General features: G+C 35.8%; 3 protein-coding genes across 5 annotated transcripts; 2 read left to right on the top strand and 1 right to left on the bottom strand.

Moving 5' to 3' along the window:
• Positions 1–6: 6 nt before the first annotated feature.
• On the top strand, positions 7–2,177 carry LOC116026561 (probable phospholipid hydroperoxide glutathione peroxidase). Its single transcript, XM_031267882.1, has 6 exons — positions 7–95; positions 975–1,051; positions 1,154–1,215; positions 1,330–1,448; positions 1,578–1,745; positions 1,834–2,177. The coding sequence occupies exons 1-6, from the start codon at positions 45–47 to the stop codon at positions 1,864–1,866; spliced, it is 510 nt and encodes a 169-aa protein (XP_031123742.1). The 5' UTR covers positions 7–44; the 3' UTR covers positions 1,867–2,177.
• A 302-nt stretch (positions 2,178–2,479) lies between these two features.
• Positions 2,480–4,836, top strand: LOC116027724 (probable glutathione peroxidase 8). The gene is made up of 6 exons (XM_031269448.1): positions 2,480–2,649; positions 3,092–3,168; positions 3,307–3,368; positions 3,499–3,617; positions 3,684–3,851; positions 3,961–4,836. Exons 1-6 carry the CDS (start codon positions 2,605–2,607, stop codon positions 3,991–3,993), a joined length of 504 nt encoding a protein of 167 aa, XP_031125308.1. The 5' UTR covers positions 2,480–2,604; the 3' UTR covers positions 3,994–4,836.
• Positions 4,278–18,992, bottom strand: LOC116027723 (lysine-specific demethylase lid). Of its 3 annotated transcripts, none has more exons than XM_031269445.1 (34): positions 18,846–18,992; positions 17,256–18,735; positions 14,963–15,020; positions 14,738–14,860; positions 14,140–14,197; positions 13,795–13,931; positions 13,514–13,672; positions 13,332–13,418; positions 12,867–13,043; positions 12,190–12,342; positions 11,908–12,099; positions 11,746–11,817; positions 11,474–11,569; positions 11,273–11,359; positions 11,060–11,176; positions 10,772–10,988; positions 10,578–10,642; positions 10,268–10,326; positions 10,049–10,180; positions 9,806–9,965; positions 9,384–9,719; positions 9,062–9,241; positions 8,813–8,874; positions 7,935–8,013; positions 7,551–7,697; positions 7,333–7,466; positions 7,055–7,166; positions 6,902–6,975; positions 6,040–6,184; positions 5,778–5,927; positions 5,348–5,443; positions 5,170–5,265; positions 4,871–5,079; positions 4,278–4,670 (listed from the first exon to the last, which is right to left on the bottom strand). In XM_031269445.1, the coding sequence occupies exons 2-34, from the start codon at positions 18,584–18,586 to the stop codon at positions 4,406–4,408; spliced, it is 5,565 nt and encodes a 1,854-aa protein (XP_031125305.1). In that variant the 5' UTR covers positions 18,587–18,735; positions 18,846–18,992; the 3' UTR covers positions 4,278–4,405. The 3 variants fall into 3 exon arrangements, with proteins under 3 accessions (XP_031125305.1, XP_031125306.1, XP_031125307.1); XM_031269446.1 differs by having other exon boundaries at positions 10,772–10,979; XM_031269447.1 differs by lacking the exons at positions 4,278–4,670; positions 4,871–5,079; positions 5,170–5,265; positions 5,348–5,443; positions 5,778–5,927 and having other exon boundaries at positions 6,058–6,184; positions 6,902–6,968.
• Between the last annotated feature and the right edge of the window lie 1,120 nt (positions 18,993–20,112).

Here is a 20,112-nt window from a genome sequence, read left to right as displayed (position 1 = left end):
CCCCCCCCCCCCCCCCCCCTGTATCTTTGAGATCCGATCAAACCATGGCCGCAGAATCAAGCAACCCTCAGTCAGTCTACGACTTCACTGTTAAGGTTTGCCCCCTTTGTTTTTAGCTATTTTTCCTTTCTGTTTGAGTATTTGCTTTGCCGCATCTGTGAATCTCGAGTGCTGTGCTTCTACTGGTTCGTATGGACTTGGGGTATTATGTTTTGGCTCTTTATCGGAATTGGGCTTGTAAAAGTTTTTTCTTTTTTCAAATTTCTTACCTTTCTTTGATTATAAAGGTCGAATCTGGCTAAAGTTGACAACTTTAATATATCATAGATAATATGCTCATCTGTGTGAGTGTATATGTAGGCATAATAGTTAATCTTTCGTGTTAAGAAGCCTATTATAATAAGTATAACCATTTCATTCTCCACAGGTCTAGCTATCCAGCTAGTAGGAAGAAAAGGGAAACAGAGGGGGAGTGGGGACTTGTGAAATTTTATTCTTAGATTTTAATTAAAAGGAATTTGTTTGATTTATAGAGATTTATGATTAGTAGGCTTCTACTTTTGCTTACAAGGAAGCAAATTGTTGCTATTAAGCTTTGGGGAGAGCATTGAAATGCAGCATTTCATCTCCATTTGAAATTTGTTTTTTTTTTATAAATATTTAATGTTCTTTACCTCTGTATAGTTCAAGTGGTTGGTTGACGTGGTTCAAATGTGACAGAAAGTTCAAAAAAGTACCTTGCTTTGTTTTTCTCTTTTTTGCCTTTGGGTTGTAATATTTTTGTTTGTTTTAGATTTTTGGTGTTAACTGTGTAGTTCTTTATCGGTTTTATGTTTTGTGGATGAAGTGAGGAAAGTGCATCTGTCACTTGTGCTTTAAAGGTTTGACGCTTGGAGTAATTAAAGTGTTATCCCTGAATGGCCTCCGATCCTTGCATAATGTGAGTGGCTGCATTTTTTTTTTATATGTTACAGGATCCTAAAGGAAATGATGTTAACCTTGGTGATTACAAGGGCAAGGTCTTGCTGATTGTCAATGTTGCATCAGAATGGTATGCTGAGAGTAAATTAAGGATTTGTTCGATGTATGTGAGAGCTTGTAGTTTAAGAAAAATGACGCATTTGCATTAATATATATATTGCCTCTGATGCAGTGGGCTGACAAACTCAAATTACACCGAGTTGAACCAGATATATCAGAGCTACAAGGATAAAGGTTTGACTTAGATTCTTTTTGAGGTTTCCATGGCCAAAGATCTAGGAAAACTAATGGTCTTATACGAGAACTTTTCTTTATGCAATCTAAAGAAATGTCACGATTCTTGAACAGGTTTGGAGATTCTTGCATTTCCATGCAACCAGTTTGGCTCACAAGAGCCTGGCACCAATGAAGATATCTTGCAGAGGGCTTGTACTCGCTTCAAGGCTGAATTTCCCATTTTTGAAAAGGTCTTTTTTTTTTTTTAGTTTCACGAGGCATTTCTGTAAATGCAAAACCATTATATTTCTTTGTTGAGATGTCTCTATAGAATCTATATGTTAAGGCTTCCAATCTTATCTTATGCATGGTGGATTTAGGTTGACGTAAATGGATCCAACGCTGCTCCACTATACAAGTTCTTGAAGGCTAGCAAAGGTGGACTTTTTGGCGATAGTATCAAGTGGAATTTCTCCAAGTTCCTTGTTGACAAAGATGGAAAGGTTGTTGATCGCTATGCTCCCACCACATCTCCGTTAAACATAGAGGTAAAGCCATGTTTGTTCACTAATACCCATATCCATACCCATCAATTATTTCGTCTAACACGAATCTCGCTTCTCTGTGTTGCTGCAGAAGGACATAAAGAAACTGCTGGGGATATCTTAAGCTTTCTTGCCGCTATCTGATCCTATGCTACTATTATTTACATCATGAATAAATGCAGATTTGAAGCTGCTATGCTGTGTGTACTTTTGTTATGAATAAGCAAACATAGACTGTCTCATGCTGTCTGAAATCTAGTAATGTCGTTCTGTGTGTTGATGTAACAAAGCAATGTTGTATGAAGCTAGTTGTGCTTATTGTCTATTTAAAAATAGATTTACAATGTTCTTTTGAAATTACTCAAGCTTTTGTTGTAAATTCAAAGGCCTCATATTTGATGCTGATGCACTTCAATGAATTATATATCATGCCAACCTGTTTTTTGCAAAATTTAATAATTTAATAAAAAATTTAAAAACTAATGCAGCTAAGCTAACTAGAGTTTTAATAATACTTTTCAGACAAGAATATTTAGTATGTTGAGAAAGTCTTTATTAATAATTTACAAATACAATGAAGTTGGTCAAATTGTTAATTTATTAATTACTCCGTATAAAATTACAAAACTTCTTATTGATTTTCAAATAACTTAAGTTGGGACGTTAACTCACTGTGACTTACTCATCTATTAACACCATCTTGTGGAGTCGGATGTGGAGGTCCAAGGGTAAAGGAGGTAATATTTTTGTTAGAAAGGCATGTTTGGTGCCTCCAAAATGGAAATCGTTTTTATAGGGAGCAGAGCAACACAGACAACGTACAGTGGTACATTTCTGAGCTCCAACGCAATTGAAAATTGAGATGGCAAGCGATTTGACCAAATCTGTCTACGACTTCATCGTTAAGGTTAGCAGCTGCCAATGTTTCCTTGTTTCTATTTAGGTTTTCCTAGCCTAGTACTGAAATCAAACTTTCCTATTACTCTCTGTTCATATGTTGTCTGCCTTGAATTTGATTGGTCCAAGAATGCATTTTTACTGATGATATCATTAGAAACTGGACCATTCCATTTTTATTGCATGCTAGCTAGCTACAACAAGCAATTGAACTGGGGAATCAATAATCAAGAAATGTCTTTCTTTAACTTAAGACAGCAACAAAATGAAGAATTATAATAGATTTTGGTTGCATATATTTACCCTTGTTTGTTGGTTTCGACAGTCTGATGGATGTTCTGCAGCTACAGAATAAGTGTTTTTAGTTTCATCATGTCTTCGACTACTTAGTTTACACATGCTTAGATTGTAGTGTAGTAGGGGGGTGATGGATGGGTAGTGTTATTTTGCAGGATGCAAAAGGCAACGATGTACATCTCAACATCTATAAGGGAAAAGTCCTCCTAATTGTCAACGTTGCTTCCAAGTGGTATGTGTGTATGTATGCATATTCAACATATCTGATTTTATTTTTTTCAAGGCACCAAAGAATTTGTTTGGTCTGTTCTGATATGGCTCTCTTCCTTTTTCATATGTACCCCAAAATCCCATTTCCTCACTTTTTCAGTGGGATGACGAACTCAAACTACACTGAGCTCAATCAATTGTACGACAAGTACAGACACCAAGGTTTGCATTTCATGTTTGTTTTGATTTTATGGTGTTTAGTATCAAGATCACCGGTGATCTTTGAGTTTGCATTTCATTTCTTTCCTGTGGCTTTGAGGCCGGCCAAGGGTGATCAACTCCTTCATTGCAGGCCTGGAAATACTAGCATTCCCCTGCAATCAGTTTGGTGAGGAGGAACCAGGAAGCAATGATCAGATATTAGATTTTGTTTGCACTCGTTTCAAGTCAGAGTTCCCCGTCTTTGGCAAGGTAAAACAAAATAACAAGCTTGATTGCAATTTGCGGGTGGTGTCTAAAAAATATTTTTTACCGCAGATTGAAGTGAATGGTGAAAATGCTTCTCCCCTTTATAAGTATATGAAATTAGGGAAGTGGGGAATATTTGGAGATGACATTCAGTGGAACTTTGCAAAGTTTCTGGTTGATCAGAAAGGGCAGCTCGTCGATCGCTATTATCCCACAACATCACCCCTTACCATTGAGGTAAAGTAAAGTTCAAACCTTTTTCTTTAATTAGTATTCATGCCATAGCATATCATACACCCTGGTTATTGTTATTACTGACTGAACAAACATAATGATATTATTGCAGAGAGATGTACAGAAACTACTAGGAAGTATTTGAAGCCTACTCTACTCACTCACTTTCATGGAAATCTCGGTATTCATTCACCGTCAGATCAGTGTATAAGTGCTAATCTATACACTAGCAGTGCATCAAATCAAATGTTCTTCCGGATTGGATTTGCAAAATCTTCTTGGTTTCTTTTTGTGTTTTGTGGCAGGCAAGTGATGTTTTACATATGAAGTTATGAAGTATGTATGCCTCTTCTCCTACTACTTGACTTGATGATGCCAAAGTAATAAAAAAAAAATATGAGTCAAGATTGTTTGGTTTACCTGTAAAAATGGTCTAATAATTGTATTGTATTGTATTTAGATGATGAATACAACATTCAAAATTTGCTGCAACTAAAACTGACTGCAAAAATGGGAATCAATTGAATGAAGAAAAAGATTGTTGTGTGTATTCGACGCTATGAATTACTATTATTTACAGAAGAAAACCAGTGAGACAAGCTCTCCAGATCTGTTCGTTTCCGAGCTGCTCTTTTACATGGCTTCCGGTTTCTCCACAACAACAATCCCACAACATTACTACACTGCCTTGGGGCTGCTGCTTTTTCCTCGCCAATGGCAATGGCAATGTCAATGGCAGCTTTCAGTTTTCTACTCTTCCTTCTCGCCTCTGTGTGTCGAGGAGAAGGTGTTTGGGGCTCCTTCGGTTTTCCAATGCCACACCTGTTTTCACATCAAATCAAATCAAAGGATTCAAAACCATTCATTCTATTTTGCTAGACAGTAGAACATGAAATACAAAGGTTAGAATCTGTCAAGAACTGAACTGTTTAAAATTGGTGTTTGTTGAGTAAATGAATAGAATAGCTGAATTTAGTTAATGTTGAAAGAAATTAGAAATGGTGATAAATTATGGGGCTTACCCCTCTTCACTAGTTGGTATTGATGCATTGTCGGCATCTTCCCTTTCATCAATACAAGCTGGGCAGATGTAGGTTTTCGGGAGGGAAGAGGAAGACAAGTGAATGCAATCAAAATGGTACCACTCATCACATTTATCACACGCGATCATTGGTCTCTGATCATTTGGTCTCCGACAGATGCAATAAAGCATACTCCGATCCCTCAACAACTACATTACCCACAAAATGACGCAAATATTATTTCATGATATTTATATCTACATGGGGTAGGAACTAGGAATAGGCTAGCTATTTCTTACTTTCAGTTCCTTCTCACAATTCACAGCCAAGTTTTCACCCTCGGAGATGAGATCAAAGACTTTATCCAGTTGAAGTGCACCACCATCTGCAGCAACCTACCAAAGAGAAGACAGTAGTAGTTAGCAGTGTTGTGGAAAGATCACTAATCGTTACACAGTATGAACACTACTAGCTAACCTTCTTTGCAGTGTCGGCCCATTGCAATCCTATATTCCTTACTTCATTCAGTCTCTGTCTAAAGTAATCTTTGGAAGAAATGCTTATAGCTAGTCCCTGAAGTATATATAATTTGACTATTAGATGGATGTTCAAAATTAACATATATATATTTCTAGGAAAGCAAATTGCCGCTGTGGTTTTGTGTTTTCATTGCCAGTGTACATTAATTTTATACATATAACTTGAAAGGGAAAAACTGCTGCTTATCCTTGCAAACAATAATGGAGGTTATCAAATCTGAATCCTTGTAAACTCCCCTTCACCCAATGTAAGAAAAGGGAGGTGTGGAAGGCATAACCAGAGAACACTAATGCAGCAGCACTTTACACACAATCAAATATTCAAATGTGAGGTGTGGTGTCCACATGAGAATTGAATTAATGCAAACCTCTTTTAAATGCTGCCGAAGCTGTTGAATTGTAGGCTTCTGTGGACCGTCCATAAGTTTTTGAGCTCCAACTCTCCATGAATTTCTTGACAATGCCAACTCCAATTTGCAGTTTGATTCACATTCATGAAAACCAGTCACATCTACTGCCTGTATGGATTACAGTGGAGAATGTTAATACAACAAAATCTTGAAATACTCTCACTGAAAACTGAAAAGATATCTGGACTCTGAAGAATAACCAGTATACATAGATATCCACCTTCAGTGCAACACACAGTTTTGTAGAAACAACACTCAGATCCTTGTCAACACAAGCTAATGCAAAATCCAAGATTTCTCCTAAGCAAGCACTAAGCTCAAGACCTTTGTCCACAATTTGGCTAAGTAATGATATTTCCTCAATCCTGTCACACAAAACCCAACACAAGTTCATTTCACATCCTTGATGAAACATACAAGTTTTAAGAACTATGACACACATGCTAAAAAAACATAGGCCTATTATAATTGAAGCTATTTGAAGGGTGTTTTAAGCTATTAGCCCAAAACAATTATTAAAAAAAAAAAAAAAAAAAAAANTTTTAAGCTATTAGCCCAAAACAATTATTAAAAAAAAAAAAAAAAAAAAAAGTTGCAACAAGGTTTGCAGGTATCAGATGGAATGATGTTAGTAAAAACCTAGGATAGAAAATGGAAACATCACATTCACATGCAAGGGAATATAAATTTCAATACACCTAATGATACAGTAAAACTTCAGCTGCTCGGCATTGACACCATTTCATTATAAATTAGATTGTTTAACATGAAACAGAAGGCACATATAAACTGACAATAAACTATGAACTTGGGACTTACAGAATATATTATAAGACGTGCAAATGAGCTTTGTTTTGCACTGAACAACTACCATCTTGAGTGGAGAAGAAAAAGGAGAGAGTGATTTATGAAGAAGAAGTAGAATTAAATTAGCTATACATTTTGCTAGAATGGGAAAGAACTTACAGATGTCAAGAAAGGCTTACCCAAACAAATCAAGATTACATGTTGAAAAAGAAATTTGTAGCAATATAACAGTCCACACATTTTCAGTGAAATATGGGGGGGTTACTCATTATTACCATAAACAGAGATCCTCAGCATCTGACAAAAGCTTGTTGAGCTCCTTCAATTCAAAACGCTTCCGCCCTATTTTCTATATGATGTAGCACATCAGACCAGAAGACTAATAATCCCAGCAAAATCATTTAGAGAACCAAATAACTAATGCATACCAGCAGATAACCACTTTTAGATATTTTCCCACTTCTCATGAATTGGCAATAGGGGCAAGTAAATGGAACACTTGTTTCCAAGGATGGTTGTCCAATGCAGCCCAAGTGGAAGCTATACAAAAACATCATCTTTCAGATATATGGAAAATAGATGCAAATTTGGCATATAGATCACCACATGGTCTTTCAACCAATAATAATATTCAACAAAGCTCACTCTCAACAGTGAATCATGGTAAATTGGTAATCAGGTAATGATTACAGCCTAGAAAATTTACCAGTCCTTGCAAGAAGAACAAGTCAAAAGCTTCTGGTTGTCAGTAGCAGTTGAGCAGAATATACACAGATCTTGGATTTTGGAACAGCTAGACCCGTCAAAAATGCAAAATGACCTACCAAGAGTATTTCTAATCTGCACAATTGAAGATTTCACTAAGACATCTAAAACAGAGGATATGAAACTAAGAAATATAGAGAATGGCAAACAATTTTAAACCTCTAAAAGAGCACTACACAGTATATTTGCATCTCCAGAAGTCCAAAACATATCTACGCAGCGATGCTTCCACTCCTCTATTTTATGAACCTCAGAGAAAACCATGTCCATTTCAGAACAATTAAATGCATCATTGCTTCCAAGTTCCTGAATGTTTTGCAACCACTAGCCATTAAGTAACATCACAACCAAAAAAATGAGCATAGAAGATAAAAGCACAAAATGAACTACAAAAGCTTCAAATAGTACAACTACAATAGGGAAAAAAAATTGACTAAACCAAAATGAGAATGAATAGATTCACATCCTTCAATAAATAAAAATTGTGGGTTTAAGACATCAGAATGCAATATATGAAACAAATTTTCAACCAAAGTATAGTACCTTAAGCTGCAGTAACATGTCCAATGACCGATCCCTCAAGTCAAGGCTGAAAAATAATTGCACTTGCTCCAGCCACAAACTACAAAGTACAAACAATTAAAATTCCTATTACAGCGGAACTAAACAAGAGAAACTAGCATGGAAATTAAAATATGGAAACTATTCATGAGATGAATAATGCAACAGGGACCTATTTAAGGATAAAAACTCAGGACTTAGTAGTCCAATGTCCAACATATTCAGAAAGTAAATAGAAGCTATTTATTGGCTCAAGGAAGATTCATCCTAAAGCATCCCGGTAAACATTGATTGGAATTACATGACAAATTGGATTTACATTCATACTTTCATGCCTTGAAACAGCACCCTAGAAACAGGAAGGAGGAGTATTTTCCTTCTTTATACCTAAATGATGTGGGATAATAACCAAGGGATCACCCATTGGCAAATTAAATCATGGGTTCAAGCCCTAAATAACAACCTCTCTAGAAACAGGGCAAAGGTTGCTTACATCCAACATAGACTCTGCATAGAGTGAGTTTGCACACTAGCTCCAACCTTAAACTACTGACTAGATAGCATGTGTTCACTATTCCTACCATTTTTACGCAAAACAAAATCCCTGCATAGACTGTCAAAAAGTTGAGCTAGAAACCTAATAATTCCATTGTCCTATTACTCTGTATATTAAATCATTTAAACTAAAAATTCATATTAACAGGTCTTGTGTGCTTATAATCTGCAATTTAACAATTTAATCATTGCTTTCATGAAACACAATAGTCTTTCAAAGTTTCAGCATCACTTTAGATACTCTACTCTGACAAAAGGTTTCAGAAAAATAGATGGAAAAAGATTATCCAGGACAGGAAACTTACTTATGCTTCCCAATAGCCTTCTTAAGTTCAGAGACTATCACAGGAGATGACACATGAACATTCTGCAATTCAAAACAGAAGAATAGCATAATTTCAATCAGGAAAACAACATGCAAAGGAGACAAGTGCACTTGCAGGGAGAACAGATGTAACTGTAGATGGTCAAGTACTGGGAGGAGGTTAACACCTTGGTGCAATGTCCTAAGTTCCTAACTTCTGCAGGGAAATAGACTAGGAAAGATGGTCTACCTGAGACTGTCTAAGTACTTCCTCAGCATCCTCTAAGTTGTATCTTCTGAGATTAGATGGAACAGAAACTTCCAAGGCTTTCTTAAGCCAAATTACCCCATCAAACAGCACAATACACAACCTACAAGATGCATATATAGTTGGGAAACGGCCAGCAATTTCCAAACTCTTTTCAATTTCCTACAAGATAATAAACATAAGCACAGTATAAACCAGCACAGTCTGAGGAGTTAGGAGCAAAGTATGGAGAAAAGGAGAAATCAAATATGATAGTCCATATGGCTATCTAAATATCTAACCGTTAAGAAATACAACCCATTACCTCAATGGAAGGAACAGTAGAAGAGAAAGAAAGAGCCTTGACACACCACTGGAAAGTAGAGCAGGCACCTTGAAGTTTAGAAATCATATCAAACTCAAAGCCAAGATAGTGAGCAGCTTGTATGGCACTCTCCATTAATGAAATTTGATGTTCAAGTTTTTGACTGAGAGAGCTAAAATTTTGATCACCCATAACATCAACATTCAAAAGGCAATCTGCATCATTCAACAAAGAGCAGGCATCCTGCTTCCATTTCATGCACTTATCAAGGAGTGTCTGAATGAGTGGTTGTTCTCTCAAAGATATCTTCAGAAGCTTTGACTGAGATGCCAACTCCTGCAAAATTACAATGAGTTCAGTTCAGTACACTATACACACGGTTTTTTTTATGTTTAATTCAAAATCTGTAGGCAAGGGCCAACCTTCAGGTCCTCAACTTTATGCAAAAAGCATGGAGTGAATGCTGCGGGTGAATTATCTGTTATAAATGCTCTAGATTTGAGTAGCCAAGACTTGGCCAAGGAAATTGCATCCTTAATATCATCAAGAGATGGTAGAATGACAATCAAATTTTCAGAAGCCCTATCATCAAGTTTGAAAAATTAGAACTCTAAACAGATTTAATAGGAGATAAGCAAGAAGTAAAGCATCCAATAAGCCAGTACCTAATAGCATCCTCGAATTCAGATATATCTGCCTTACTTCCAAGTAAATGCTTTGCTTTTTCTTCCCAAGAAACAGCAATTGCATATATCCCAGAAATATCAATGAAAATATTCTCTTTCTCAATATGCAATCTGACATATATTGGCATATCAAGTTTCAAAATCAGTAATAGTATAAAGTGCAATTATTATTTAAGGGGTATAAACTAGGAAACATACGTGCTAGCCTCCACCATCAGATGCTCAATAAAATCGATAGATGTTTTGCCATGAAGTGCCTGTGTGAATCATATGCACTTTCAGCAATTTAATACACATTGATATACAATTGTATAGGAGACAACTCAGCGCCATGACTGAAAATTAAACTCATCAAGTAAGCATACAATCACTTAATGTCAAGGTGGTGGATTTTATCACCCTGGCCCATAGGCATTTATATCAATGAGGAAGACAACCATTATAGAAAATTTTAAAATCACAAAACTATCAGTGTAAGTGATAAGGGATTAGCATGCATCAGATTTACCTTCAATGCTTTTACCCTGCAGCTAGCCTTTTTTAACTCAATTTCAATATAAGGCAGCTCCTCAACTATTCATAAAATGAAAGAAAATGTTAAAAGTCAATTGATCTCCTTAACATCAAGAATCAACAAAAAGAATGCACCAAGCTAGTGCAAACAGAACTTTATGTGGGAGTGTAATGTGTGATTATCCACACCTTGAATTTTCAGAGAAGATGCATCCCTCTGAATGCAAGTTAACTCGTCAACAACATGTTCCTGATCCTCCCTATCACTGATGTTTACTAGAATGCTCTTAACACGGGATTTCCAAGACACAGCATCTTTATGATATTGTTTCAGAAGTTCAAGCTCCAGAATGTTAACAGTAAAAGCATCCCATTCATTTATAAGTAATTCAAGTTCCTGTACAAGCTAAACATCCAATTAGCATTTCACTTCGTCAAATTGTTTTACAAAGAAAATACGGATATATAATACACAACCTTTAGGCTAATAGAACCTTCCAACATCTTTTTGCACTCAGAGCGACATAGTTCAACTTTTCCAATTAAATCTAATAAAATTTTAACTTCAGGGAGTTCAACTTGAAGATCTGGGATCTGGGAAAAATGATACAAGTATATAAAATCATCAGTACTGTAGAATCAGGATCATGTATGATGTATGGCAGGCAGAGAAGAAAGTTAAGCTGTTACCTCCTCTTGCAATTTGTAGAGAACATCTGCCTCCACTGCAGCAGGAAACTTCTCAGAGATGCACTTTCTAGCAGTGTCTTTCCATGCCTAAGGATCTCAATGATGAATTAGTGTTGTTATACATTAATTAGAATAGTCATAGACTAGAGCTACAATGTAAAGTAGAAAGAAAAAACTGCATCAATACAGAGACAACTATACCTTAACAGAAGACAGTATCCGTATCAAGTTCTCACTTTCTTTTACATAGATAGGCAAACCAAGTATCTTAGATTGCAAGTTATCCAATTCAGCTACCTGAAAATGGCAAATAACAAAGATAGTTAAAGGAATTGGGAAAACGAAGTAAAATGACTAGTCTCATGGCAGAAGAAGACAACACTCAAATAAAAAGAACAGGAAATATATAGATCAGAGATTTAAATAAACTAAAGAACATAGATGGAAGCATAAACTGCAATTATCTTGCTTACAGAAATCTTCGGACATGATGAAAGAACAGAATCAATTTCCTGAATCAGAACTCTAGCTTTTTTCTGGTAATCCTGCACACAGTATATTGAAGAGTAATCAGACAATTCTAAAATCTGAGCACCCAACAGAAGAGCTTGCCATATAACACAAATGAGTATTACCTTCAATTTGAGATAGGCAGAATCAGTGCAAGGGGCAGGACTTAGACTTAGCAAATTGTCAACAAGCTCCATCTGGACCTTTTCAAAATCATGATCACCATTACATGACCATGACTCTAATCTAGAGAGGCAATTTCTTACGTTTTGAGCCCAATTCTGAGATTCAATCAATTTCTTTGCCATTTCTCTGACCTAAACCATGTGGCACAAATACATCATCATTTGATAAAACCAACAAAAATGAGAGAAAAGATAGTTCAATAACACAAAATTGAAGCTCACAGGATCCATTTCATGACCAGCCCACAGAAACTGTTCAGCTTCCTTCAATGCATTGATATAAGCATCACTGGAATATGGACTCTGCAGAATCTTATTACACTTCAAAAGCCATTTGTCAGCAAGCTGCTCATGGTTGACAGAGTTACCTTTAACCTACACTTGGATGAAGTTGTACACGAGTTATATACAGAAATCTTTATGCAATAAACTCAGATAGCACATTTTATATTTTTATCTGCAAACCTTTTATAATAATAGTGTGAAGCTAAGGGCCTGTTCATGTTTGGAGGAAAAAAAAAACACTCCATTTATATAGAAAAATAGAAAAAGAAAATGAAAATGAAAAAATGGAGTTTTTGTTCAAGTGGACTTTGTTTTCCAAAGAGAAACTGGAAAACAAATTTTCAAGTTTTCCAATAAACGGAAAACACAGGTGAATAGTATTCACCCAGGCTTTCCACTCCAGGCTCCAGCTCTTTCTTCTTCTTTTTTTTTCTTTTTCTTTTTCATTTGGAGAACTGTTTTCCATTTGGAGAATGGAAAGGGGGAAAACAGCAGAAAAACAGAATTGGAGAATGGAAAAATTTTGTCCATATTATACAGGCCCTAAAAGTTTTGAATAGGTTGTTTGATCAAATAATCTCGTTCTATTAGCCACTGGCAGTAGTAAATAACACCTTTTTTGATAGTGCAGCAGAATCAATCGAAGATAGAGCCTGGTTTTGAATGTTTTTGGCTGCATCCTCAGAACAATGCTTGTCAGTAAAGAGGACTAGATCACGCAACTCTGCCAGAGTATGACGATAAAGAAGGCAAAGTTTGTTGGCCTTGCATTCACATAGGTGTTCCCAGTGCTACAAAAGAAAATCAATTAGTAACATTTTCACAAAATAATTTAAACTTTAAAGGACAAGAAATTTCATATTGCTTGATTTTAACAAAAACTAGCTAAATCTCAATAGCCTCAATTATGATGAAGATATTTCTTCTAACTTTGACCAATGCCAGCCAAATGGAATTTTTATGTGTTTATTCAAGTAACTTCAAATTCTAAAACATTAATTTGAGACACATGCTTCTAACAATTTCCAGATTAAAATTTAAAACCACATATTCCACCTGGCATACCCAAGATCACTCACCTCAAGGCAAACAAAAGCAGATGGTCTACAGCTGCATGCTACAGCAGAAAGATACAAATATTGTTGGCATATAATGCATGTAGGGTCCTGCAAAGAACATTGTGTAACAGGTCACCAATGTGCTTTAAAAGATCAAAAAACCAAGCAAATCATAAAATAACGAAAGCAAATGGTTTAAATACCTCTTCAGTAGTCACATACTGAGGCTGCTTACGAGGTGACATTGTTGAAGAGTTAACTATGCCATTCCTCCAAAGTCGCTCTCTCCAGGACTTTTCCTTATTATAGACCCTAAGCAGTTCCATTTTTAAGTATGGTGAGACCTTAGTATCCAAATCATTCTGCAAAAAGAAAAAAATTAGTTTGATAATGCAACTGACAACTAAAGAAACAACTGTATTTTCCCATCCATAATAGAAGCACTAGACTAAGAAGAGAAGAATTCCAAAAGGTCCAAGCAGACCTTTGCCACCACACAGAGCAGCTCTTCATGAGATAACACAGCAGCTTTTCGGTAAAGTTGGTACAATTCAGCTCCAAAACCACCATGAGGTAGCCAATCAGCAGGTGCGAAATTGACAGCCTCAGCACAATTTAAGCCTACAATTGCAAATTGTGAAAATGACTTCCAAACCAGTTAGGATTATAGAGTGCATAAACAAGCAATAAGAATACTAAACCTCAAACAATTTAAGAGTGCAATTTAGAACTGCAACTATGACCTTAAAGGCATTTTGCATCAGTGTACATAAAGAATCAACAAGTGCTATAAACCAACTGTTCCAAAGCTTTTAGAGTAATCTATTACCGAAGTTGAAGCCTGAGTGGTAAGATCTGGGGAAGGTAATAATGAAGTTGCCAGGCTCCTGTTAGTTACAAAAGAAATATATAAAGCAAATGCATTGGGATCAGGCAAACTCGCAAGCCTTTGAGAAAGCATCACATTAGTGTTAAAGTGATGTTCACATTAAACTGAATGATAGCATAGTTTGTTGTTTAATTTATTTCAAGATGCAATATAGAAAGCCTAAATACAAAAAAGTTATATGATCTCCATGAAAAAACTTCTATAACACTTTCTAGAAGGGAAGTGAGAACTTTCATGAGTTTCATCTACTTCCCTTTTTTTCTTAAAGTACTCCATAGTCCATAAGGTAGAATTTCATTTTAAAATGTAGTTCAAAGCAGCAAAATGCTGGAGTTCAGATGTATTTCAAATTGTGGTCCATGGTCCAATAGTTGAAACAAAACACCTAAGTGTATATTGTGCACTTGGAAATAGAAGTAAATTGATTCCCACTTCCTGGATACAATCTCACAAATAGGCAATACATTCTATGATTTATCCAATGGGAATAAAGTACTCTGCACAAATTATCCTAAAGTCCAACAACAATATAGCATACCTGCAAGACACTGTAAACAGGGACTCCATTTTCTTGCAGGACACATGGATTCAACATGGTTACAAGCTGAAACAAGAGATCTGGTTGTGCATCAAATAGATCAGGGAGACTATTTCGCATAACCTGCAGAGAAAGGAATTTTCCATTTTTTAAATTTAATGACTCACCTAATCCTTTTTATTAGAACTTTGTATTAAAGAATAAAAGATAAAACTATCAAAATACCTTCTCAAAAGCATGGACTTCACTACCGGGAACACTATACCAGCATTTTGGCTCCCCCCTGAAAATGAAAGAGGAGCAGTGAGTACAATGATAGTGTTGAATATAAAAGTGTTGCAGTGATCCATGTCTTGTGTATATAAATATAGGATCCCTTGTACATATTTTTACATAGAAATAATACAACACTTCTCTACTTTTACAAATTGCTTGAAATCGTGAAAACATAATGCCAAATAGATATACACATATAAGTCACATCCATGCAGACACGCAGAGATAAAAGTGAAAAATAGCATCATAATTTATCAAAATGAGTTAATCCATTTTTTGTCCTAGATTTATATGTGGCAGTATACTTTTAGTGCTTTTTTATTAGAATATCCACCTTTGATCCTAGTATTATTGTGACATGACCATTTTTGATCCTATGTTAACAAAATCATTGATATGACGTTAAATACAAGGGCATTTCGATCTTTTTTTTTACAAAATGGGTTTACCCTCTTTATTTTTATTTTTACTTTTTTGAAAAATCCCTATTTGAAGACTGAAATGCCCTTGTATCTAAGTGCATTTAAACGAATTTGTTGATAAAGGACCATAATGATCATGCCACAATAATACTAGGACCAAAGGGGATGTTTTGATAATAAATTTATTAAAAAAAAAAAGGATTAAAATTGGAATGCCACCTGTTATAAAATATAAACTAAGATTGGGGTGAGGTCACTCAACTGGGCTATAATGCACATGGATCAAACCACACTAAAAGATTGAATCCAACTTATTAGCTAGTCTAACCCAACATGGCCTTATAAACCCATATATTCTCTCTTATTTTATCAATATGGGACTCTTAACACCACCTATAAATCTAGGACCAAAAATGAAATTAACTCTTATCAAAATACATGGCCTTATCTCTTCTTCTTTTTCCTTCTTTGTTACTCAGTATTATTATTATTATTTTAATAGGAAAAGTTGTACACGGTACACTCATAATACATCACTTATCATAGGAAATTGTGTCCATATACAAGAGAAGCAATTCAAAGCAACCTTATCATCACCCACCATTTCTTTGGAGCAAGCAATAGTAAACAGTCAATAGTTTAGCTAACAGGTTAAGTGAAAACCAAAGCTAAAAATGAGAATGGAAAAAGAATATATATGTGTGTGTGTGTGTGTGTGTGTGTGTATGTGTGTGTGTGTGTGTATGTGTGTGTGTGTGGACTCTTTCAAACATGATCAAGCAAACTGCTATTCAAATATTCAATAATTTAATAAAACATCTTTATCAAAAGGTATGCTTATAATTTGCATGCACCCACTGTCAATTTAGCATCTTCCAGGAAATTTGAAAACAAAGCCAAAAAGGAAAAAGATTGAATTTTCAAAGACATAAATTGGACGATACAGTTAAGAATTCACAGAAATAGAAATAACATATGATAGAGCTCTGACAGTGACATGGTCCGAAATCCACATAGATAAGAAAGGGATAGTTCAAAAGCATAAGGGACTATTAACCATCAAATACATGCCTTTTCAATAGTTAAATTCACTCAATAACTGGAATGTCTGAGGGCCAAGGGCTTAAGTATGGCCCATGGGCGATCAACAAAAAACTCTATAATGTTTTTCAGTTACCATAACAGAAAATGGTGAACTATACTTGTTCCCCTGTTCCATACTTGTCATGCTGATCACTGTCCCTCTATCTTATAACCTGTGTTGCCTGCTTCTGAACACTGAATTTTCTCTCATTTTCACAAAGACCAACTTGGTAGTTCCCTTTTAATCTCCCAATTGACCAACCACTATCTTCTCCCGTATTCTAGGGCCATACATGCCCCATACAAGTGTCAATCCTAGTCTCTGTGTTGTTTTTTAGTATTATTCTTTTTTAATCAATATCCAATCAAGTTAAACGAATATCATCCCTATGCACTCCTCCATCCTTGATTATTTTTATGAGATATTCTCAAGGTTTTCGCACACAGATACTGAAAAGTAGTAGAACGCAAACCTAATCACAATATGCCATTGTTATTTTTTAGAGTAGACATCATAGGGTATCATATGAATTGGTATCCAACAACATTAAAGAGAGGTGTTATGCTCAGATTGCCAGATGAACAAAAGCATGAGATAAAACTATCATGAATCACAATACAAAACATCTGTGCTGCATATAAATATTGACTTATCACTAACAGAACAAAAGGATTAGGTTCCATACATTTTAAGAAATTAGCCATACAAGAAATTATACAAAGCTCAAGCAGGATACCAGTGATGATAGTTCATGGAGTAGAAGCAATGGTCTTCAAAATGCCAGCAGAATGAAGAGAATAGCATCCCAATGTAAAGCCAAGGCACCATAACACCAGCAATGTTTTGATGAACAGCTTGTAGCACTGAACCTTGCAACTTGGGTAAGTTATTAAGATTCCATGGGCTAGCACAATACTCATCCCATATTTCAGCTCCTACTGTTGTAGGCCTTTGGTCGGTTCCACGAGGGAATCCACTCCCATAAACAGAAGTGTCCAAGTCATTGCCATAGAGAACATCAACTTCACCTGCTAATCCCTCTACTATTTCCCAAAACTTCTTTTCTAGTTGAACCCGTGAGACAGATGATGATCCAAACCACTTTCTCTTAGCTCGATCATCCACACGCCTAAAAGCTTCCAATGAAAAATCCTTGCCAGGCACAAAACCAAAGCTATCCTTTTCAGAATTTAAGCACTCTAAGCAGTACCAGTTCCCAGGTGGAACTTGTTTTAGAGGTGGTGATAAACAATAAATATGCCAGCCCTTATTGCATCGATCACAGAGAAGCATTACTTCCCCGTGCAGACCACTTTTGCATTGTTCACATATTTGGTCAAACTCTTCCTCCTTTGCTTTGTGCATTTCATGTCTCTCACCCTCAGTATTCTTTCGCCTTCTCTTCGAACTAGAACTTTCAAACTCATGCACACTTTTTCTATCAGGTATAGATCTTCGTTTACAACCCTTATTCCTAACCTTATTCAACTTAGCACAATACTCTTCATAATCATACAAATGTTCAAGGTACAGCTGAGACAAGACATGCTTCGCGCACTCTGTGATCTTCCCACCTGAACGCACAAACCTAAACACTTCCCCCCACTTCTTCTCCTTTGCAACCTTTTCATAGCCTCCAAACCGCTTCACTGCATTAAATAATTTACAGAAATCCAATTCTGCCCCTTCAAACACAACCCTCTTTTTCCCCTTCCTTCCACAGTGCTCCTCTAAAAACCTATTATACTCTAGCTCAAAAGTCTTAGGATCACATGAAGCACAGCGTGCCTGCAGCTGATGAATGGCCTGAGTTTTTGTGGGAAATGTGAATAAATCTCTATCCAACGCAAAAGGGGGTTTCCAGTTCTTGGGAGGTACAATCTTACAGATCCCATACTTCTCAGCCTCTTCCTTGATCTTATATATATACTCTAAAGGGTCCCTGAAATCTTCCTCAGTCGGATAATACACCGGCCCTGGTGGTATATTGAACGACCCACTTCTAGATGCGCTTGTGTTTTGCCCTAACACCCCTTTCTCCACTGCCCTTGGCCTCCCTCTCCCCATCAATATGCACACATCTAATCAACTATTACTTATATATCGTCAAGCATTGATGAACACATGCAAAAGAATACACTGTCTACGTGCACAAATTCTTCAAAAACTATCAATCTTTCTTCCTAAAGTTTCAATCTTTGCTTTCTCAAGAGTTTCTGCAATTTCAATACTTGAACTTCAACCAATTGATCAATGGAAAATAATAATAATAATTTTTTTTAAAAGAAAGGAAAAATAAACTATAAATGTGAAGTCCTTGACGTACCTTGCAGAAGGATTCATGCTCAGATTTTCTCTCTCTGTATCTATCTACTTTAGTATCCTTGTGTCAATATGTCGTATTTGTTTTTTAGAGTAAGGAACTGAAAATAGGAGAGTTTCTCGTTAATGAATTAGGAACTGATTTAGGGGGAGTTCGTTTTTAGGTTTCGCGAAGTAGTTTTTCTTATGGGCCGCAAAATGTATGCATTTACCAAAATGCCAAGCAAACTCTTCTTCGCTCTACTAGATCAAAGAAAAAAAAAAACAAAAAACAAAAAACAAAAAAACAACAACAACAACAACTATATTAAAAAGAGTTCTACTATACATACTCACAAATTCTACTCCCTTAATTCTACTCCATAATGTGACTAAGAGTTATTGATTATTTTTATCATGTGAGTTCACAGAAAAATGTATATATCAAAAACTTGTGAGATGAAGTAAAAATTATGAGTATAAAATGAGAATCCACCAAGTATTTTCCTATTAAAAATTACAAATCTCCTTGTACCTATTTATCCTAAACCATTTGGAAATGGGTGGAGAAAGATGATTACTTAGTAAGGAATTGCTATCCTTTTTTCGATAGGAGAGGTATAACAATGTTAATCTTCATTGGACCTCTATGTGACGCTTCATATCCACCTAAAAAAAAATGCCTAACTTTGTTCAAACAAACTCCCCACAATGGATAACTTGTTGGTAAGAAGGGCGACATACTCACATTTATATGTGTTTTGCTCTAATGAAATCGAAAATACCAAACATGTTTTTGAGGATTGTGTATACGTTCAAAGTTGTTGGTGGGTGTTGACACTAACCAACCAATCATCCCAAATACACATTACTGGTATTTGGAGAGTTAGGAATAACAAACTTTGGAATAGTAAGAACACAACGCTCGACTGTACTGTTGAAGGAGCGAAGCCCATGTTGTTCAATTAGAGGAAGCACATAAGAGCATACTCTCAAGATAGGTGATCATGTTGATCCTCCACATGTGGTTCAAACAAAAAATGGATTTGTTTATATCGTTATCTGATATAGCCATTTAGGCATAATTTTTGGAAACTAATAGTCACAAGGCGATTGGAAATTAGTGGAAACTAAGCAAATAACAAGGGATTGGGTGAATGACCTCAAATAAACTAAACAAATAATTGATAAAAGGAAAAGAGGGATTGGATTGAAGAAACAATCGATTCGATGCCCATTTATAAGGATTAAGAGGAGACAACCTAACTTCGGGTTCTAAAATTGTGAATACC

This window comes from Ipomoea triloba, chromosome 8 (assembly GCF_003576645.1).
Source record: "Ipomoea triloba cultivar NCNSP0323 chromosome 8, ASM357664v1".
In the NCBI taxonomy this organism is placed as follows: domain Eukaryota; kingdom Viridiplantae; phylum Streptophyta; class Magnoliopsida; order Solanales; family Convolvulaceae; genus Ipomoea; species Ipomoea triloba.
The sequence above is the reverse complement of the archived record's forward strand: the minus strand, read 5'-3'. Positions and strand labels throughout refer to the sequence as shown.